Source organism: Erinaceus europaeus, chromosome 20 (genome assembly GCF_950295315.1).
Source record: "Erinaceus europaeus chromosome 20, mEriEur2.1, whole genome shotgun sequence".
Classification (NCBI taxonomy): domain Eukaryota; kingdom Metazoa; phylum Chordata; class Mammalia; order Eulipotyphla; family Erinaceidae; genus Erinaceus; species Erinaceus europaeus.
In genome coordinates, this window is record NC_080181.1 from 34,103,714 (window position 1) to 34,126,874 (window position 23,161).

General features: G+C 42.5%; 1 protein-coding gene across 1 annotated transcript in view; it reads left to right on the plus strand.

The window, feature by feature from the left end:
* The first annotated feature begins 4,146 nt into the window (after nt 1-4,146).
* The window catches only part of GLB1L3 (galactosidase beta 1 like 3), a 39,838-nt gene continuing 20,823 nt past the window's right edge, over nt 4,147-23,161 (plus strand). The window contains exons 1-9 of the mRNA XM_060179227.1: nt 4,147-4,293; nt 5,071-5,196; nt 6,686-6,898; nt 11,010-11,078; nt 11,716-11,811; nt 12,780-12,888; nt 13,932-14,024; nt 16,413-16,494; nt 19,402-19,466. Coding sequence (XP_060035210.1) covers nt 4,268-4,293; nt 5,071-5,196; nt 6,686-6,898; nt 11,010-11,078; nt 11,716-11,811; nt 12,780-12,888; nt 13,932-14,024; nt 16,413-16,494; nt 19,402-19,466 — 879 coding nt within the window. The 5' untranslated portion in view covers nt 4,147-4,267. The remainder of the gene's footprint in view (nt 4,294-5,070; nt 5,197-6,685; nt 6,899-11,009; nt 11,079-11,715; nt 11,812-12,779; nt 12,889-13,931; nt 14,025-16,412; nt 16,495-19,401; nt 19,467-23,161) is intronic.

Below are 23,161 nucleotides of genomic sequence, written 5' to 3' on the forward strand. Positions count from 1 at the left end.
ACTTTTTTTTCCCCATTGCACAAATGGTGCTAATGGATATATTATCAATGGTAAGCAGACAGACTCATTGTCATTAAAGTTTGGGGCTCCAGCAGGCTGGGCTAGCTTCGCAGCGGTAGACAGAGACTCAGGAACACATGGCTGGGCAGAGAATGCAGTTTAATCTTTATTCATGAGCGGGCAAATCACCACACCATGTGCTTCTCCATCTTTCTCCCCCCGGCGGATGCAGCCAGGACTCTCGAAATCTGTAGGGTTTTAGGGGTGGTGAGAAGGGGGTATGCCGCGAAACTAGCAGGGGCTAAACCACCACCTCCCAGAGGCGGGGGGGGGGGGGAGACCAAACCAATGTGAAGCATAGCAACAATTCCCCCTTTTCTTTTTAACTAAATGACCATAGTATCGGGAATGTGGGGTGAACAGAAACCTATATCTTACAGGCATTTTCAAAAAAGAAACTGGCACAAACATGGAGGAACATGTAAGCGAGCACCAAGAACCAGTGTGCTGCCAAGGGAAGGCCTGAGGGGGACCTTTTTTTTGCCTCTGGGGGGCGTTACTTGCCTCTATGGGCATTTTCTAGCATGGGGGGAGAGTAAGGCCTAGAGTCTCAAGGCACCTGGCTGCAGTCAGTCTTTGAGAAAGCCAGCAGCGTAAAGGGAAGCTTCTAGTTTTGTGCAAAGTGTCCAAGAAGTGTACCAGTGAGTCCAATAGAAATGCCAGTCCAAAGCAGATGTCCACAGAAGAATGCCAGGGGGTGGAACGTTGTATGAGGAAGGTCAGCTGCTGGAATTCAGCTTTTCTGTAGAGAACTTGATAGCTGCAATTTACTTACTATGAAACAAAACTTGTAGCAGGTTAGAAGTTTATCACAATTGATTACTCTGTTACAATTGGAAGTCTTTTTTAGTATGATTTTAAGGTTGTTTAAAGTTTAAATAGAATGTGGAAACGTAAACGGAGAACCATGGGAAAAAAAAGCCTCAGGCATGAGAATCATTAGCATAACCATTGTGTAATCTACCATTGTCGGGCTGAGCTTCACTGACGGGAAACAGACGACCAGGGACTCATGGTTGAGTTGTAGGCAGTATCGCTTTATTCATGCAGGACGCAGCACAATTTAAGCCAAGCTAAGCTAAACTAAAGGTACTGTAAAACTCACAATGCTGTCTTTATATATACTTGCCAAGAAGAGTGGAAACAGGATGTGACATAGAGAGGGTGGAGAGAAAAGTGACTGGTGAAAATCAGAGTGTGACAAGGAGGGGGCGGAGCAGGCGAGAATCCTATCACTGAACCACCAATGCCCTGGAGGGAGGGTGGTGCTTGTTAACAGTGGTTATGTAAATAGAATGCAGTGGTTATGTAAATAGAATAGTGTTAAGCAGGGGAGATTTAAACCAAATGAAACAGAAGGGGTCTCATGCATACCAACATACCATTTCTAATTGAGAAGGTAATTGAGAGTTTTACATATCAACAAGTCTATTTAACCTTTTGTTACACCCATTCAAGATGGAGACACACCCTAGGTGTGCACAGGTTTTTTTTTTTTTTTAGACCAACTTAGTTAAAATATATTGATTTTTAACTAATTTTTACCTCAGACTTTAAATGTAAGTTAATTTTATCTTTATGAGAATTACATTGAAAACCTTTTTTATTTAACTCTGTCTGGTAAGAATATAGCCTTAAAGTTATATTTTTAACCTTAAAGTTAATGTTTACCAAACTTTAAACACACACGTAAACATGGTCTTTAATACACAAGAAGAGAAACCTTTGTTACGAAGACATGTCATTTTAAACATGAATTTATATCTGTACTGACTTCATAGCAGGAGGGCAGGCGGGCCAGCCATGCAGAAGGCGTGGGCCGAGGTGCCCTGGGGTGGCAGCCATGATGGGCTACAGCCTTGCCCAGCATGCCTGCTGCCCTGCTCTCAGAGGCCAAGCAGCGTGGGAGGAGCCCATGCTCAATGCCCCGCGCCATGTGGGCTGGCGTTGGGCTCCTGTGGGCTGGCGTTGGGTGGAAACCACAGAGTGGTCCGGAGATACATGTTCCAGAAACAGCGAAATAGTCTCATCAAGAAAGGGCAGAGGCTTTTGGAGATCTCTCCACAAGCAGAAAAGAAGGCCATTGTAGATAGGTAGGCAAAGTCTTCACTTATCTGGGGGGATGCACAGGTCAGGTCCATGTAGGCGCCATTTGTTGTTAAAGTTTGGGGCTCCAGCAGGCTGGGCTAGCTTCGCGGTGGTAGACAGAGACTTGGGGACACATGGCTGGGCAGAGAACGCAGTTTAATCTTTATTCATGAGCTGGCAAATCACCACACCATGTGCTTCTCCATCTTCCCCCTCCCCCAGCTGCGGCCAGGACTTTCGAAATTCTTAGGGTTTTAGGGTCGGGGAGAAGGGGGCATGCTGCAAAACTAGCAGGGGCTAAACCACCACCTCCCAGAGGTGGGGGGGGACCAAACCAATGTGAAGCATAGCAACAACTCATAACGTGTTTTCATCTGCAGTGAAGGATGTAAGTGTTTCCTGCTGTGGTATAAAATCAGCAATTGAATGGCTTTTGCCTTGATGATGACCTGCAAGCTAGGATGACTGGGCAGCCCTTTGTTAGTAAGGCTTAGTGTTAGCAAGGTTTGGGTTGAGTCACCTTAAGAAGAGAAACTGTATCTCCTAAGAACCTCTGTGCCAGGAACAATGTGACCTGTGATTCAATGCAGTGATGCACCTGAATGAATCACAAGGGTAGAACAAGTTCACACAAATATTTATTTCAATCATAGCAATGGGTGTGGGGGCAGTAAAGGCTTTAACCTCAGCTCATACTCAATTCTTTACCTCTCCTTCTCCCCCTTCCCATCTTCCTCACCCCCCTTTTCTGATTCCAGCTGCTTCATTAGGATACATCCCTATGTTTTTTATTGTTTCCTTGCTCAGTTTGCTAAAGTGTTTGTGCTTGAGGGGACAGGGAAGGGATGGGAGAAAGAAGTGTCAATATCTACCTTCCCTAGTTTGAGTTGGGAAATATTAAATTTGAAGTGTTTGACATTTATTCCTTGGAAGTCTACTACCTGAATGCTATCTCCCTACCTTCTCATCTTGTTGGGTGTAGTTTCATATACACACCCCCCCCACACACACACTTGGGCATTTGTTCCTTTCCCAATTTGCCTGTCACTTTCCTGTGACTATTCCTAAATAAATCTATCTCCACATAACTCTTTGCACTGGGTAAATTCTTCCCACTGGCCCATGATAGCATCATCATTTATCAGCATCTCACCATCAAATCCTATCCAGACCAATCCCTAAGGAGTTGATGAGGCTGCTACAGTTTCCTCCATCTTGGGGTAATCCCCCTATTGATGTCACATGGTCCCCTCCATCTTGAGACTGCCTCTACTATTCCACTACCATAACAACAGGAGAAATCTCCTAAAAAGATTTATGGACTTTGGGTGAATACAATTAAACTCACTTCTGACACTAACTTCCTGGAGTCTGCATAAATCTCACAGTCTCCTCTCACTGTCAATTCAGACACCTATATTTAGGTGACACCAGTCACCTATATTTCCGACTGTCTAAATATAGAGTGGGGCTTTCTGTGATCCTCTCCTTGTGTTCAATAGTTTTCAAGAACTCCTTATAGAATTTAGTAAAGATACAACTCAGGAATAGCCAGCTGATGGAAGAGATGTACAGGGCAAATTATGGAGAAGGAAAGGGGGCTGAGGGCACCACACCCCCAACAAGAATCACCTTGGAGCAAACCTGTGTTCCTACCTTGTGTGTCCATCTTTCTTAGTGCAGCCTTTCACCTTGAAAAGTGCACTGTGCACTCCATCATCCATCAGTCTGAAAGCTTCGCTCTGGAACCAAATGGGTATCACTAAAAGTTGCTAAACCAGAGGAATCACAACTCCCAGTGCTCTGGGTACAGAACACAGACTACTGTTGTTCTTTCCTCCCACTCATTCCGCCTTCCAGTCCCAGTTGGCTGCGATCACACAGCTGAGGAAGCTCAAGGTCAGGGTGATAACCCAGGACCCTCCCTAGCTTGTATCTCCTGAAAAACCTGGGAGACCAGGACTGGGGTGCAGGGCTCTGTGCAGTGGTGGTGGTGGTAGCTCTTGGGTTGCCCTGGCTCTGCTTGTGCTGTGGAGCCCCACACGGACCCAGATCCCAGCCCTGTCTCAGAGACTGCAGAGGAGACATCAGATAGTGCAGGACCTGCGCCTCTGCCTCCATGATGGACCCCCTACGGCTCTACAGGTGACCACAGCAGCTGTCCCCATCCCTGGTCCCAAATGCCTCTCCCTCTAGAGGACACTCACCTGGGGCCCCCCAGATCTTCCTTGATGTTCTGTCCTTCTGCAGGACACCCACAGGTGTCCTGGGAACAAGAGGAGAGATCAGGACCTTTTTAGACAGATACCCACAGATTTGACAGGGATTCTCGTTGTTGGCTCTCCTTTCCAGTCTCTCTCTCTTTTTCTCATATATTTATATATATTTCCTTCCTTCCTTCCTTCCTTCCTTCCTTCCTTCCTTCCTTCCTTCCTTCCTTCCTTCCTTCCTTCCTTCCTTACCCAAGAAGATTTCTCCCTTCAGGTGTGGATGAGAGCTTGAACTCAGGTCCTTGCACATGGTTATGTGTGCACTCAACCAGGTGCACCCCCACTAGGCCCCACCAAGCAGCTCTTTCTCCCTCCTGATCTCCCCTGCTGCGGGTTGTACACATTCCACAAGGAAGAAAATTTATGGTATGGATGCAGACATGATGATCCAGCTGTGGGCACTGGGTCTTTTCAGCATCTGCCACACATCACTGAGTCCCTTCCTCTGGCTTGCCACTGACTGAGTGAAGTCCACTAGCACTTAAATTTGTCCCCAGCTTCCCGACTTGATCCTGGTGGAACATGGGATAGCCTTGATGCAGGCAGGAGCTTGGACCCTGCAGCGCAGGAGGCTGGGAGCCAAGGATGACCCTGGTGCTCATTGCCCTCACAGTGGGGCCCCCTGGTCATGGATATTTCTTTCTCCTTTTAGGTGGTGTTTCTCCTGGAGAAGAATGCTGTGCTTATTTTTTCTGACATTCGTCTCATCCGGTTTTGCTCCTCGGTGGAAAGAGAAAGAAGAATTCATGTTTAGAAAAGCAAAGTCAGCTGAGGAGAGGTTTGTGGGGTAGAGTGGGGTGAGTCCTTCCTTCTCTTCCTTCCTTTCTTCCTTCCTTCCTTCCTTCCTTCCTTCCTTCCTTCCTTCCTTCCTTCCTTCCTCCTTCCCTCCTTTCTCCTCTACCTTCTCCTCACTTCTGTATCCTCTTCTTCTTTTTCCTTCCCCTCATCTTCCCTTCTTCCTCCTCCTTGGATTTTTGTTTTGTTATTATGGAGGCTCAGGTATATTTTTTCATACAGAGAGACAGAGGAAAGGAAAAAGATCACAGCAGTGAAATTTTTCCCCATGCTGAAGAGGGCTGGATTCAAACCTGGGACCCGTGTATGGTAAAGCAGACAACCCTCACATGAGCTTTCTTGAGGCCCTCTCGCCTTTTGTGAAGAAAATGATATTAGAAGGTGCTTTTGGGAAAAAAAATTAGTGATTTAATAATTATTAACAAGATTGTAAGATAATAGGGATACAATTCCACATGGTTCCCACCACCAGAGATCCATGTTCCAACCTCCTCATTGGAAGCTTCCCTATTCTTTATCCCTCTGGGACTATGGACCAAAATTCTTCATGGGGTGCAGAAGGTGGAAGGTCTGGCTTCTGTAATTGCTTTTCAGCTAGGCACGGATGTTGGCAGGCCGATCCACACCCCTAGCCTGTTTCTGTCTTTCCCTAGTGGGGTAGGACTCTGGAGAGGTGAAACTTTGGGATACATCATTAAGGTCCTCTACCCAGGAAGTCAGAATGGCATCATAGTAGCATTTGCAATTTGGTGGCTGAAAGGCAATAAGATATAAAGTAGGACACATTGTTTAATAACCAGGAACACAAAGGTGGGAACAGAGCAGATGAAATTAGGGATCTTTGGGTGGGAAGAAGCTAGAAAGTCTATTTTACATATGTTCCAAGGGGCCATGATTTTAGTAATTTTTTTTCCTGAGCCTGATGGCTAACATGCAGATGGACTAAAATATTGTCTAGGGAATTAGTGCCAGAGTTTAGAGTAGGGACAGAAAGCTGGATTAGGGCAGAGAGTAGCTCCCCAAAATGAGGAAAGTATATAAATACCATTCATTGTTTACCCCATCAATCTGACCTAGGGCTCATATATATATTTAGCACAGGAATCTGGGTAACCTCTGAGTTCTTGGCAGTCTGAGCTAGAATGTGCTTTAAAAGCAGTTTTTGAGGGAAGCAGGCATTGGCATACCTGTTCCAAGTCTCCAGTACCCACCTGCAGAGGGGAGTTTCATGAGGGGTATGGCCATGCTGCAGGTCCTCTCCCCCATTCCTGTTACAAGTTCTTCTGTCCTATAAAATAAATGAATAAAATAAACTTAAAAAACAGATTGAATAGGTAGAGGGATAATAGTATGAAATAATACTATTTGTTGTCAGAATAATACCAGAGAATGTCCTACAAACTAGGACTTCTTTTTCTATGAGGGATTCTGCAGTCTCTCCTTTCTGTCTTATTCAGTCTTTCTCTTCACAGGTTTAATTTTTCAAATCTGACCCCTCTGGAATTAAAGGACCGATCTATGGGACTTCAGATTATGAGTTCTATTGGGAATAATTCACACTTCACACTGGAGGGGCAAAAGTTCCTCATCTTTGGGGGTTCTATCCACTACTTCCGGGTGCCCAGGGAATACTGGAGGGACCGCTTGCTGAAGCTGAAGGCCTGTGGCTTCAACACAGTCACCACGTGAGTGCTGTCCCCAGCTTAGTTTCCTGTAATCTTGTATTTGGGATCACAGGCTCCATTTTGGGGAGCTGTATATGAGCTTTATTCTCCTGAAGAGTTATTCTCAGTATGTGTTTTTTGGGTTTGAGTTCCTTGGACTCACATATGTCTCTTACCTAGTTTACTGTGGTCCAACTCTTGGATAAGGATTATGGGAAAAATGTACAGTAAAAAATAATTTCCTTAGGATGATCTTAAGTGGAGGTTGTTGGATCTCTAAGGTGCACTCAGTTTGATGATATGTACTCAAAGTTATTAAAAAATAAGGACATGGAGTGATTTATTTTTTTCTGTGGAAGGAAGAGAAATAGATAGACAGACAGATAGATAAATAGATAGAGTGATTTCTTTTTTCCTGTGGAAGGAAGAGAAATCGATAGATAGATAGATAGACCTCCAGTACTGTTTCACTCCCCATGAAGCTTCCTATCTGTAGGTGGAGACCAGGGGCTTGAATCCGGGCTCCTGTGCATGGTGATGTGTACACTCTACCAGATGTGCCACTGACTGGCCCAGGTAACAGATAACATCACAGCAGCCAGATAAACACAAGATAACAGAAAGGCGCAAAACTTGCTTCTTTCTTCTTGAATTTCCCTCCACTGCCCTCTGGTGGCAAAGCTAAGCATCAGCTCGTAAAGGAAATGCTTAAAGGGCCTCATTGGTTATTGCAGAGCTGATACTAAGAGGCAGTAAATTGATAATTGGTTCATGTCTTTAAAAACAAATCATGCAGAAATAATTGCTGTGTTTTTACATATTTGGATGTGCACACAAATACACAGAAACTGCTGGACTTGATCTGCTAGTTTTTATTTCAGATATGTGTATTTATAATTATAAATGGCGTGATTTAAAGTTTTGTTAGTTTCTTGTCCAGTTTTGACATCAATCTTACAACACACTCATAAAGTGACTATCTTCTTTTTCTAGTTACAGAGAACACTGTACAGGATTATTTTAGCTTTGAATATTTCTTGACACTCAGATGTAAAATTCTGTAACTATCTTTTATGGTTGAGAAAAAAGTAATTTTGGTTTTTGCCCAATTAATATCTCTTATGTCTTTTAAAGTACATCCAGTTTTTATTCTGTAGATTTCTTCTTTTTCCTTCTTTGTTTTGGATTGACTAGGACTTAGAAAATTTTTCTTTCTTGGAAGTTATATATCACATTGTGCCTTTTCCTTTTTTCTTACTCTACCTTGTCTTAGTGTCTAATCTTTTTGAAGATCTGACTTAAAGCATTATTAATGATCTCTATATCTTTTGTTTTTATTTTGCAATTAAAAAGGGGTTGTTTATTTACTTATTTATTTATATGAGACTGGAGCTACTGGATTAATATCTCTAGCCTATGTAGTCCTAGAAATCAGTCCTGGGACTCCAAGCATGCAAGTCCTTTGCTCAGCCACTGAATAATCTCCCTGGTCTCAGGTTCATGAATTCCCCCTGCCCCCCACCAGGGCTACTGATGGGGTTTGGTGCCTGAACTACAAATTCATTGCTCCTGGAAGCCATATTTCCTTTCTCCATTCTCCCCCTTTTTATTAGATAGGACAGATATAGTTTTAGAGGGGTGGGGAAGGTAGGGAAAGAAAAAGAGAAACACCTGCAAACCTGCTTCACCTCTTGTGAAGCGTCCCACCTACAGGCAGGGAATGGCGGCTCCCAGGTTCATGAATTTTAAGAGACTGTATATGCTCTGTATGTTGGATAGTGAATTATTTCTATATATTTCTCATAGTGAATTCTTTCTATATATTTCTATATATTCTTTCTATATAAGTCTCTAGACTTTTAATAATCTTGTTCAAATTTATATCCCTATAGTTATTTATTTATTTTTTTGCTATTATTATCCTTGCTTAGGAATAAGGGAGCATTTGAAAACTTCCCATTATTACTGAGTTTATCTACTTCCTCTTTGATTCAGTGGGCTTCTCTAATTGAAATTATATTATCAAGAATGAGAGAGTCACAATTATATTATATTTTCTTAATGGATCACTCCTTTTGTTATTTTGTTGATGCCTCAACATCTGTAATTCACTTCCAAGCATTACTTAGCCAACATATTTATTTTTGCTTTTCGTTGTACAACCATAAGCTGCCTATTAAAAACTTCAGCAAACCAAATTTGATTTTTAGAGCCATATTTATTTGTGATTAGTAGTGGTTTACAATACTGTAAGATTACAGAATATAGTTCTATACTGCACCCACCACCAAAGTTCTCTACCTCTACCTTCTCAATGAAAACCACCATTGTTCTCACAATCTTAGAGACAGTTTAGCAAACCAAATTTTTATCCTCCTTCACAGGAAAAAAAAAAAAAACAACTTAAAATGCATTGAGTTTTATCATAATGCAACATGTGGATTATTAACAAAAAAGATTTATCTTACAATTAAAATTGAGAGAAAGAGATGACAGAGCACCACTTTGTCATATACAGAGCTGAGGATCCAGTCTAGGGCATCACATGGGCAAATTCTATATGGCTGGGGCTTGGTACCTACACTACTAATCCACTGCTCCTCCCATTTCCCCTCCCCCACATTTTGTTGCCCTTATTGTTATTGTTGTTGGATGGGACAAGAGAAATCAAGAGAGGAGGGGAAGACAGAGGGAGGAGAGGAAGATAGACACTTGCAGACCTGCTTCACCATTTGTGAAGTGACACCCCTGGAGGTGGGGAGCCCCGGGCTCAAAATGGGATCCTTTCGAGAGCCCTTGCACTTAATGCCATGTGTGCTTAACCCACTGCACTACTGCCCATCCCCAGAAAATTCTATATTTTTTCTGCAAACTCCCCAGATGCCAACACAGGGTTTTGTTTTTTAATTTTTAAAAAATATTTTTATTGGGGTACTAATGGTTTACAGTAAATATAGTTGTTGGTACATATATAAAATTTCTTAGTTTTATGTAAAACTCTTACACCAAGTCTAGGTTCTCCTCCACCATCATGCACCAGGAACTGAAAGCCTTCTGACTCTCTGGAGACCTTTACTTTGGTGCCATATGCCAAACCTGCTCCAAGCTCTGCTTTGTGTTTCCCCTTTCTGCTCTTATTTCTCAGCTCCAACACTGGAATTCTTAAGCCTTTTCACTGTACCGAAGTGTGTAAAAAGAACAATAGGGCTTATGAGAAACATGAGGTTGGGGACGCAACACTGAGAAACTTTCTTGGGGAAACACAGGAACAAATTATTGAAAATAATAAATAAACTAACCAAAATAGCACCTGCTAATTTATATAAAAATTGTGCACATGCTTTTTGGTTAATTTATATTTATTCCTAGAAATGAATGTTTCATTGTTTATTTCACTTCCATCATCCTCAGAGAAAGTTTTCCTTTATTCTTTTTAAATTTTTTTAATATTTATTTTATTTATTTTCTCTTTTGTTGCCCTTGTTGTTTTATTGTTGTAGTTATTATTGGTGTTGTTATTGATATCGTCATTGTTGGGTAGGACAGAGAGAAATGGACAGCGGAGGGGAAGACAGAGAGAAGGAGAGAAAGACAGACACCTGTAGACTTGCTTCACTGCCTGTGAAGCAACTTCCCTGCAAGTGGGGAGCCAGGGGCTTGAACCGGGATCCTTACGCTGGTCCTTGTGCTTTGCACCATGTGCACTTAACCCACTGTACTACTGACTGACCCTCATTTATTTTTATTTTATTAAGCCTTTGCAATAGTTTGTTGGATATATGCCAATATTTCCATATGTATTTCATTTCCTTTTCTTTTTGATAAACTATACAAAGAAAGGGATGATGAATGGGATCATTAATACATAAATCTAAGAAATCTAGAGTTACTGGATTATTGGCACCTTGTATCACAATTGAGTAATAGAGAAGCTATTGGTTGACAGAGACTAGTAGAGGATTACTGAAAATAGTCATTGCTACTATAATGCAGGTTTAATTGTCCTTGGGACCTTTAACTCTACTCCAAAACAGAGGTACCCTAAGTCTTGGTCTGGGTTTGGGGCTGACCTGAGAATTTAGAGGAAAGAAACAAACAGATGCTCATTGCATTTCTGTGCTCCCTCTCACAGCTACATTCCATGGAACCTACACGAGCCGGAAAGAGGCAAATTTGACTTCTCTGGGAACCTGGACCTGGAGTACGTGCTGGTGCTGTGCCCTGATCTGGACAGGAGAAACCAGAGGCAGACTGTGGTGGGGGCTAAGGAGTGTTAGGAATCAGAGGGTGTCCTGGGTCTGTGATCTAGCTAGGGGCTGGGATCTGAAGCCCTGTTCTCAGGAGACCATGAAAGGCTCAGGCCCAGATGCCTGTGGATCTCAGGGCTGTGGGCTGCTGCCTCTGTGTTCAGCCCTCTCACTGCAGCTGGAAGTGCCTCATCTCCACTGTGTCCCCATTGTGGGCCCTTCTGTATAGTGGGGTGCAGTCTTCTGGTATGGGGTGCCCCTCTAGGGTGCTGGGTCTTTAGGGTCTAACTCACTCTTAGGACCCCTGTGTCTTGTCTGATGCCCTTTCTCCTTGTGTCACCAGTGGGGCTGCAGAGATGGTCCTGGTCTAGAGCCATGAGAAACCAACTCTAGGGTCTACTGGTCTGTGACCTGGTATACAAGTTCCTGCTCAGGTGGTGGGGGTGACCTTCCCCTTACTCACCTCAATTTCCTGACTGAGCACAAAGGAGAAGAGGAGGCAGCTGACTACTCTGTTGAATGCTTGGCTGGTCCCCACTCCCTACTCTGGTGTCCTGAAAACTGCTGACAGCTCCCTCCCTCCCTCTCTAGGACCTTTGTCCTGATGGCTGAGGAGGTGGGGTTGTGGGTGATTCTGCGACCAGGCCCCTACATCTGCGGGGAGATAGATCTTGGGGGCCTGCCCAGGTGAGTACGGCTGAGTCCAGCTTGCAGTAGTAGCAGAGCCTTTAGCTGCATTTGGACTAAAGACAGAGGTCAACATGATGCTTGAGAGGAGTTCTTCACCTGATCAAGTGAGGCTCACTTACTATCTTTGCTTATGTGGTAGTTCTGCAGAAGATGTGGGTGCTTTGGGGACTCCCTCCACCATTTCACAACTTGATATACTGATTTTGATGCTTATGGCAGGTACCCAAGAATGTTTGTGCATTGCAGGGTGGGGTGTGGAGTGGTGGTGGGCAAAAGACTTCATTACAGAGGTGGGAGCTCTGCCTTACTCTGATTTCCCATAGGGGAAGAGCAGGAGCAGGCAGTGGTGCACTTGGTAGAGCATGCATGTTACAATATGCAGGGGGACCCAGGTTTAAGTCCCTGGTCCCCATCTCTAGGGGGCAGTCTTAAGAGCTGAAGCAGTGTTTCAGATATCTCTCTTTTCCCTCTTTATATCCCCTTCTTCTTGATTTCTCTTTGTTTCTACTCTCTCCCCCTCAAAAAAAAAATCAGGAAGGGAAACTTCAATAGTAGAAGGGGACCAGGAAAAATAGCATAGTGATTATACAAATGACGTTCATGCTTGAGGCACTGTTGTTTCCAGCTCAATCCCCAGCACCGCTGTAAGCAAAGCTGAATGGTGCTTTGGTTAAGAATGAAGTGAAATATGGACCTACCACATGTGCCAGCAGTTCTTCTCCTAGGGATGTGTCCTAAGGAACCAAAGACACCTATCTTAAAAGATCTGTGTATATCTATGTTCAAAATATCACAATTTATAATAGCCAAAATCTGGAAGCAACCTAAGTGTCCTACAACAGATGGCCGAGAAAGTTGTGACACACATGCACACGCACACGCACATGCACATGCACACACACAGGAATACTACTGAGCTATTAAGAATGATGGGTTTGCCTTCTTCACCACCATTTTGCCCCCAGCTGGTTACTGCAAAACCCCGATATGAGACTGAGAACAACTGAAAAGAACTTTGTAAGCGCTGTTGATGAATATTTTGATCACTTGGTTCCCAGACTGGTTCCTCTCCAGGTAAGCCTGACCACCATCCCTTCTTCCTTGTATCTGCTTCAGGGCAGTGCTCTGCTTAGAAAAGTCCATGGAACAGGCCACACTCAGTGTCTATGAGAACAGGAGCAGACCTTCTTTGAATTTTTGAATTCTGAAACCTCATCAGTATAGACTCCATTCCAGGGCTTAAAAAAAAGACAGACATTACCTAAGACAGGTGTTGACAGGAAGTGTGGGTTTCTGGGTGATAGTCACTAAACTCACTGATCTTTATCATGCTTATTTCTACTCATAATTTGTATTTGTGATTTTAAGCAATTAATACATGCACTTGGTGAAAAATTTTCAAAAGAGTGACAAAGAATTTATGGTGACATTAAAATCTTCCTTCTCAGAATATATTAGCTACCTTTGCTTATATTCCACACTACCTTTGTTTATATTCCTCTCTCTCTTCTTCTTCTGTTTCTATCTCCTAGTCCTCTTTTCTTTCCCTATCTCCCTTTTCTCTCCTCCTTTCTTCACTTTCCTTCTCTCATTTGTCTTACTTTTCATCTCTCATCCTTCCTTTTACCTCTCCCTTTCTATCCTTTTTAATTTCCCTCTCCCAATTTTCTTTCTACTCTTCTTCCCTTTCTCCATCTTCTTCTCAATTTTCTCCTCCCCCTCCTCCTCCTTTTTCTCTTTCTCTTCCCTTCCCTTCCTTCATCTGATTTTTCTCTTCTTCACTCTCTTTCTTGCTGATGAGGACTCTGAGTAAGTCCTCATGAGTATGATAGTGAGTGTGGCTAAAGAAGTTGCCAATTAGAAGGGAGCAGAGAGCCCCATTCCTGGGTAGGTGAAAGGTGGTAGAGTGAGCTTGCAGGTCAGAGACCTTCAAAGACAGGGAGCAATGGCAGTGCCTAGAGGGGGCAGACCATAGGCCCCAGGAAGAGGAAGAGAACCTGGACCAAAATACCCCACACTTGGTGTGTGATCTTTAGCAGCAAACCTGGAGATCTTAAGCATTGTCCAAAGGTCTTTCCCACTGGGTAGCCTCATTATATCTTGTCTGCTTTTCTCAGTACCAGAGAGGTGGCCCTGTCATTGCTCTGCAGGTGGAGAATGAATATGGCTTCTTTGGAAGGGATATAACATACATGCCTCACCTTCAAGAGGTAAGGACCACTGGATTTGTCCCCACACTTCCACATTCCCTTCCCCCACCTCTTTCTTGGACAACATTTCTGAAGCCCTACCAGCTGCCAATTCACATTTGGCACTGTGGGTTATGAAAATATAAGTTCAGGTTCAAATTATCTGTGAATATATAATGGGGCGAAGACCATCAGGAAGTACTGACAATGATTTTATTAGGAGATGGAGCATGGCATTAATTGACTCTTCCTTTTGTTGCTTTCTCTAAGCCCCATAATTTTCCTTCAAGCTGGGGGTAGAAGACCTGAAAATTTAGAAATTTTATCTTTTTTATTAGTGATTTAATAATGATTAACAAGATTGTGAAATAGCATGGGTAAACTTCAATACAATTCCCACCACTAGAGTTCCACATCCCATCTCCTCCATTGGAAGCTTCCATATTCTTTATTCTTCTGGGAGTATGGACCAAAATTCTTTACTGGGTTCAGAAGGTAGAAGGTCTGGTTTCTTTAATTGCTTCTCCACTGAATATGGATGTTGGAAGGTTGATTCATATCTTTCCCTAGTGTGGTAGGGCTCTGGAGAAGTGAGGTTCCAGGACACACTGGAGAGGTTTTCTGTGCAGGGAATTTAGGATGATGTCATGGTAGCATCTTCAAGTTGATAGCTGAAAAGCTGTAAGATATAAAGCAGGATAAATTGTTTAATAATCAGGAACTGCTACCATGATGCCAACCTGACTTTCCTGGGCAGATGACCTCATCAGTGTGTCCTGGAACCCATTGACCTGCCAATTTCCATGTCCAGCAGGAAGCAATTATGGAAGCCAGACCTCCCACCTTCTGTACCTCATAAAGATCTTTTGTCCATACTCCCAAAAGGATAAAGAATAGCGAAGCTTCCAATGGAGGGGATGGGATATGGAATTCTGGTGATGAGAATTTTATGGAATTGTATCCTTCTTATCACACAATATTATTGATTATTATTATACCTCTAATAAAAAGTAATCAGGAACTTAAAGGTAAGAATAAAGCAGATGAAACTAGGGGTCTTTGGGTGGGAAGAAGCTAGGAAGTCTGGCTTTTAGATATATTCCAAGGGGCCCATGACTTTTAGTAATTTTTTCCTGAGCCTGATAGCTAACATGCAGGTGGACTAAAAACATTGTCTGGGAAGATGGTGTCAGAATAGAGAGTAGGCCTAGAAAGATGGATTAGAGCAGAGAGTAGCTCCTAAATATGAGTAAAGTATGTAAATACAATTAACTGTAAACTCCATTGATCTGACCTTGGGCCCATATCTATTCATGAGAAACTTCATCTTAGCCTCATCCTTCAAGCTCAGATCCTCATGCACAGTAAATAAGTAATGCTTCATGGACTTATGATGATACCACTCTCTTGCAGGTTGGGGTTTCAGCCTTAAAATACTTCCTCCTGTTAAGTTTGTTCCTCCATCTAGGGCTGAGAGTGGAGGGCTTTCTGATTGGTCAGTCTCTTCCCACCCCTTGCTATCCTATGTTCAGGAAAGTTACAAGTTGCTCTCCACTCCATGTTGCTAAGTAGAATGCAGGGTTCCCTTTAGTTCTGTCCAAACACCTTTAGGAAGGCCCCAAGAACAAAGTCAGGAGACAGTTATCTTCCAAGAATTTTCAGCTAGCGTAACTTTCTTTTTTTAAGATTCATATATATTTTCTCCACCAGAGTTATAACTGGAGTTGGGTATATGCATAGCTTCACCATTTCTGGTGGCCATTTTTATTTGAGAGATAGAGAGATAAAAAGAGATGGGGAGGGAGCAGGGTGGTAGCATAGCAGGTTAAACACACATGGCGCAAAGCGCAAGGATCCCGGTTCGAGCCCCTGCTCCCCACCTTCAGGGGGTCACTTCACAAGTGGTGAAGCAGGCCTGCAGGTATCAATCTTTCTCTCCTACTCTCTGTTTTCCCTCCTCTCTTGATTTCTCTCTGTCCTATCCATCAACAATAGCTATGACAATAATAACAACTACACCAAGCAAAACAACAAGGGAAACAAAATAGGAAAGATGGCCTTCAGGAGCAGTGAATTCATAGTGCAAGCACTGAGCCCCAGTGATAACCCTGGAGGCAAAAATCCAAAGAAACAAACAAACAACAACAACAACAAAAAGAGATGAGGACAAAGAAGGTGTCTCCCTCCATATTACTGAGTTGCAAGTGGTCAGATTCTTGGAAGCAGAGCTTGAGTCTGGTGCCTTAGACCACTCAGCCATCCTGACACTCCCAGGTGGTCAGATTCTGAATTAAAAAGTTCTCTCTAGCTCATATGGTGCACTACAGAGTCTTGTTGTGCTTATTTCTTGATGTCTTTCTCTTTGTAGGAGGAGGGGCATGGGCTCATGTTGTCCTGTTTCCTTAACAGGCTCTACAGAAGAGAGGGGTTGTGGAGATGCTCTTGACCTCAGACAATGAGAAAGAATTGTTGAAAGGCTCCATCAAAGGAGGTACTTTACTTATTGCGTAGAAACAGAGAGGAATTGCATAGAGACAGTGAGAAATTGGGGCTGGGTGGTGGTGTACCTGGCTAAGTACACATAACACCATGCTCAAGGACCCCAGGTGTGAGCCCCAGCTCCCCACCCTGCAGGGTGTCCACTTCATGAGTGGTGAAATAGGTCTGCAGGTGCTTATCTCTTTTTTTCTCTCTCTTATCTCTCTGTCTTCTCTCAATTTCTTTCTGTCCTATCTAATAAAAATAGAAAAGAAAAAAAAGGAAAATCTATCTTCTGGCATGGGTGGATTCATAGTGCTGCCATTGAGGTTCAGCAATAACCCTGGTGGCAAGAGAGGAGAAGGGAGAGGGAGAGGGAGAGGGAGAGGGAGAGGGAGAGGGAGAGAGAAGAGGGAGAGAGAAGAAGGAGACAAAGAAAGACACTTGGGAGAGAGAAGAGGGAGACAAAGAAAGACACTTACAGCACTGCTTCACCACTTGTGAAGCTTCCCCCCCAGTAGGTGTGGACAGGGGGCTTGAACCTGGGTCTTTGCACATTGTAACATGTTAACTCTATCATTGTGCCACTGCCTGTTCCCTAATAGTCAATTTAAAAAGATTTTATTTATTTATTATTGAGAGAGATAGGAGAAGGGAAAGAGAACTAGAGCATCACTCTGTTTTATGTGCTGCCAGGGATCAAGCTTGGGGCATCATGCTTGAGAGTTCAATGCTTTTTCCATTATCCCAACCACCTGGACTGTACTCTCTAATAGTTTTTATTTTTTTTTAAATTTTTATTATATTTATTTATTTATTGGGTAGAGACAACCAGAAATCAAGAGGGAAGGGGGATAGAGAGTAAGAGAGACAGAGAAATACCTGCAGCACAATTCACCACTTGTGAAGTTTTCCCCCTCAGGTGGGGACCGGGGACTTGAACCTGGGTCCTTGCGCATTATAACATGTACGCTCAACCAGGTGTGCCATCACCTGACCCTCTAGTTTTTATTTTTGAGATGATGGCCTTGGTTTACTAGCTTATAGGGAATTTAAAAGTACATTTTTTCACTTCCCCAAAATGCATTAATCCAGCAAATCACCTGTATTCTTACACCAAAGTCCACTGATCACATCCCCACCTATAAGCACCCCCCCAATAACCCTTTGTTAACTTGAGCTCTGCTGTCCAAGTCTTCATTGGACTTTGATTATTTTCCTGATTTAATTTTTCCTCTGCAGGTGAAACTCTTTTATGTTGTTATCTCATCTGTGACCCTGCAGTATCTCTTATAGGCCTGGTTTAGCAGTGATGTACCTTGCCTGAAAACTCCTTCAAATCTGATGCACAATCTAGCTTAACAAAGTATTCTTGAGTGGAGGCTTTGGCCATTTTTTTCTTTTTTGTTTTTTTTTAAGGGTATACTTTTATTTATTGAGGTTATTAGTGGTTAATAGTATGGTTGTTGACATATGGGTACAATTTCTCATCTTCCTGTGATAGGTGTCAGTAGAACTTTCTCTCTCCCAACTTAGGTCCTTTCCTACCATCATGCACCAGGATCCCAATGCATTCTCCATTCCTTTCTCAGAATTCTTTTCTTTGGTTCAACACACCACACCCAGTCCACATTTTGCTTTCTTAAATAATTTTTATTTATAAAAAGGAGACACTGACAAAACCCATAGGATAAGAGGGGTACAACTCCACACAATTCCCTTCACCAGAACTCCATATCCCATCCCCTCCCCTGATAGCTTTTCTATTCTTTATCCCTCTGGGAGCATGGACCCAGGATCATTATGGGGTGCAGAAGGTGGAAGGTCTAGCTTCTGTAGTTGCTTCCCCACTGAACATGGACGTTGGCAGTTCAATCCATACTCCCAGCCTGTCTTTCTTTTTCCCTGTTGGGACGGGGCTCTGGGGAACTGGGACTCCAAGACATATTGGTGGGGTCATCTGTACAGGGAAGTCTGGTCAACATCACAATAGCAACTGGAAGACCCAGTAGGGCAGATGACTGTAGTGGAATGATCCTGTTCAGGTGGTGAAGAACAATATAGGGTGCATATTTTTACTATTTGCCCAGGAGAGTCTCCTAATAAGCCACCCTCTTCTGCCTCTAATTCCTCTGAGCTCCAAGTTTGTTTCTCTGCTTGGATTTATTTGATTTATCACATATACAGGTTTATTAGAGAGAGATTTTCATGAGAGAGAGAGAGAGAGAGAGAGAGAGAGAGAAAGCCAGAGTACCACCCTGGTACATATGGTGCTGGGAATTGAACCAGAAACCACATACATGCAAATCTGATGCTATACCAATTGAAGTATTTCCAGGTCAATAACCAAATGGAGAGGCAGAAGAGGGTGGCTTATTAGGAGACTCTCCTGGGCAAAACCCTTGTCCTGGGGTGCTGCAGCTTGAGGCTCAGTGGGCATCCAGAGTGGGTACACAGAAAAAGTAGCAGAGCTATTCAGAGAAGACTGAGGTTTGAGCATCCAGATGAGCCAAGGGGACTTCCTGTCAGGTCATCCTTAGCTTAGAACCCACTTCTGTGTTCTCCTCTCTCCTCCACTTTGGTAGTTCTTCCCTTTACATTCTGTATGTTGAACTTGGGGTTAGGAAACTGGTCTTCAATTCATACATCTAATCAAGTTGTGAGACCTTGGCTTATTTTACTACTCTGTACAAAATATAGTTAATCTCAACTGTATTCCTTGCATTTTGCTGTCCTTTTCAAATGTCCAGTGATGTGAGGCTATGCATGATGCCTATTCATACCTTGCAGACAGGTATATGGGTAGCATCTCATTAACCTTGCTGCTTGGAGCTCCTGTATCTGTGCCCAGGTGTGGGCCTCTGCTCTCTCCTTGTGGCACCAGTCTAGAGCCTCACACAGTCTTTCTCTCTCTCTGCAGTGCTGGCCACCATCAATATAAAAAAGGTGCACAAGGATGTGTTCAAGCTACTTAAGAAGCTGCAGGTAAAGATGTCTTGGAGCTGAAGAGTCTTTGCCATTTTTCTGTCCGCCATGATCTCCTCTGTGGAGTGACTGTTTAGCAGAAGGAGGAAGCTTTCCAGGAAGGCCACAGCTTTCCCCCCAGTGTCGTGTGTGTGTGTGTGTGTGTGTGTGTGTGTCTGTATGTGTGTGTGTCTGTGTGTGTGTAGTATCTTTGTGTTGTTTTTTTTATGGGAGTGATGGTGGGTGGCTTCTTCCTTTTGGTGTGGAGGGTGAAGAGGAAATACTGCTTTCATCTACTCTTGGTGGAACACTTCACGGAAATGGTCAGAGAAGGGCAAGGGCTTGCTTGAGGTTATTGTGGGGATGGGGGAAGGTGGCCTTCTCAATCTCTGCAATGTGATAACAGCTCAGAAATGGACTCTGTGTATACATAGGTGGTGGATAACTCACACCAAGCTTTGGTAGGGTCATATCCAGATTCTGTAGATTATGAGTTACTGTTATATGTAAACTCACTTGGAAAGCATTGGTCCAGGAGCTCCAGTGGGGTGCCCTTTTGTGAGTTACATGATGGTTAAATCATTACCCAGGCCCACAGGGATTACATCCCTTCTCTATACAGCAATTGGATTGAGCTCTTCCAATGCAAACATGGTTATAGTTTCCTCTGTTTAACATGGTTCCTGAGTTTCCTTTGTGCCTGGAGATTTATTTATTTATTTATATTACCTATAACCCTCATCCTGTCCTGAAGCAATGGGAACTGGATGGTGGCATGGCCAATTGAGTACACACATTACCATGCATAAAGACACAGGTTCAAGCCCTCCAGTACCCATCTGCAAGGGAAAAACTTTATGAGCAGTGAAGCAGTTCTACAGCTGTTTCTTGCTCTTGTTCCCTCTCTATTTCTGTCTCCCTTCTCAATTTTTCTGTGTCATATCAAATAAAACAAACAAACAACAAAACAAAACAAAACAAACACCATAACCTATAGTGTTAGGTGTGACCTGCTTGGTGTCAGGTCAATCCTACAAAGATGGCACTCTCAATGGGCCAGAGCCTGTCTCCTCTTCCCTCTCTACAGCCTAACACCATCTTTCATAAGTTCTCATTTGTTAAAGAAGTAATTAGTCTCTTCTCTTCTCACTAATTTCATACAGTTTCTAACAGTAAACAAGAAGAGACATTGTCAAGGATGTGTCCATGGCTATCTCTAATTTTTTAAGACATGTGCTTAATATGTCTTTTGTTGTTTTGAGTTTGCTTCATTTTGTCCTGTCATTTTTTTGAGGAAAAGAGGGGATAAGATTGAGCACAGGGCCTTATCATGCAAAACATGTACTCTACCACTGAGTAACAACCCCAGCCCACTTGCAAAATTTTTTAAAACAGCTCACTGAAATGTACTTTATACTTACTTTAGGTATACAATTAATATATAATGAGGACAGACATCCACACCATTTAAAAAGACCCCTTATGCCTATTTGCTTTGAATTTCTGCTCCTTGGTTAAGCACTGGTCTTTCATCATTATGGATTTGTCTTTTCTAGACTTTTCTTATAGATGGGAACATATAATAAATACCCAGCTCTTTCCATTTAACTTCTCTCATGCAGAGTAACATATCCCAGGTGCAGCCACACTGTGGCACTAGTGCTTCATTCCTTTTGGGAGCTGAGTGGATCATGCATTTGTTATTTTGTGCCTAAAATCACAAGCAAATGCAGAGCTCCTGTAACTTTCCTCTCTATGCCCTTCTTTCCACTGCCAATGTAGTTAATAAATTGGTTAATAAAATGGTGATTCAGTCTTGCATTCCTGATATGAATCTTATTTGATTGTGATGTGTTACCCTGTCATACAATGTTTGATTCTATTTATTGAGAATTTTTGCTTCCAACTTTTTGGGGGAAATTAGTCTTTGGCTTTCTTTTCTTGAAATGTTTTTGCTCAGTTTTGGAATAGAATAATTGCTGAACCTGTAACGTTAGGAAGTAACTTTGTCCCACCTTTGTCCTAGTTTCTAGAAGAGATTATGTGAAATTTTTAATAGTTTGATAAACTTCAGCAGTGAAACCATCTAGATCCGAGTTTGTCTTTCTTTCTTCCCTTCAGGGTGGAGTGGGGCATTTAACTAGAAATTTATTTTCTAAAACAATAAGTGCAACAAAAGGGGGGGAAAGTAGCCTCCAGGAGTAGTGGATTAGTGGTGCAGGTACTGAGCCCCAGTAATAACCCTGGAGGCAAACAAAACAAAACAAAACAAAACAAAACATTTTTCTCTAGTAGATATAGTACAGTTTTGGTTATTTTTCTTCTCAAGTGATTTTTGGTAATTTGGGTCTGTCAATGATTATTTTAAAAAAGCATTTACTATTTATTTATTTATTTCTGTATTTATTTATTAGATAGAGACAGCCAGAAATTGAGAGGAAGGGGGAAATAGAGAGGGAGAGGGAATGGCAGATACCTGCAGCACTGCTGCATCACTTGTGAAGCTTTCCCCATGCAGGTGGAGACCAGGGGCTTGAACCCTGCTCCTTAAACATTGTAACATATGTGCTCAACCAGGTGTGCCACCACTTGGCCTCTCAAAGATTTCTTTTACTCTATTTTGTCTAGGTTTTTGAATTTGTAGGCATGAACATCTTTGAAATATTCTACTGGTATCCTTTTAATATCTTGTCCTTCTGTCATTCCACATACTGATAATTTTTGTGTCTTCTCTTCTTGTTTAGTCAATATGACCAGAAGTTTATCATTTTTGTTAATCTTTTCAAATAAAAGATTATTATTTTTCTGTTATTTATTTATTTTTTTTGCTCTTTATTTCATTTTCTGCTCTGATATTTAGCATGCCCCACCTGTTCATGCCTTGGGTCAAATTTTTTCTACATTCTCTATTATTTTTATTTTTTGGTAGAAGTTTAGCTTATGGGCGTGACATTCCTTTCCCTTCTCTCTTTTTTCCTTTCTCCTTTCTTTCTTTGTTTCTTTCTTTCTTCCTTTTCTCTCTCTCACTTTCTTTCTTTCTTTTTTAAAAAATGTATTAACACAAAATAGGGAGAGAGAGAACCAGAGCATCACTCTGGCAAATGGGATGCCTGAGAATTGAACTTGGTACCTAATGTTTCCAAGCTCAGGACTGCACTGTCTTCTGCCCCCAGACTTTCTTCCTTTGTGGTAGTCAGTAAGCATTTATTACTATAAATTTCCCTACATGCTCTAGTTTTTCTGCCTCTCACCCATTTTGATATGTTGCATTTTCATTGTAAAAAATATTCAAAGAGCATGTCGCACGAAGCCAAGAACAGGCATAAGGATCCCGGTTCACGTCCCCAGCTCCCCACCTGTAGGGGAGTCCCTTCACAGGTGGTGAAGCAGGTCTGCTGGTATCTATCTTTATCTCCCCTGCTCTGTCTTCCCCTCCTCTCTCCATTTCCTCTGTCCTATGTAACAAGGACGACAGAAATACCAACAATAATAACCACCACAACAATAAAAAAACAACTAAGGGCAACAAAAGGGGAAATAAATAAATATAAAAAAACATTCAAAACATCTAAAAATTTCCCTTGACTTTTCTTTGTTCCATATTTTACCTAGAAGTGTGTTGTTTAATTTTTGAATTTTTCATAGTTCATTCTTTTGTTGTTGTTTTGTTTCTAGTTTAATCCTTACTATTAAAAACCACTTTGTGTGAGTTCTGT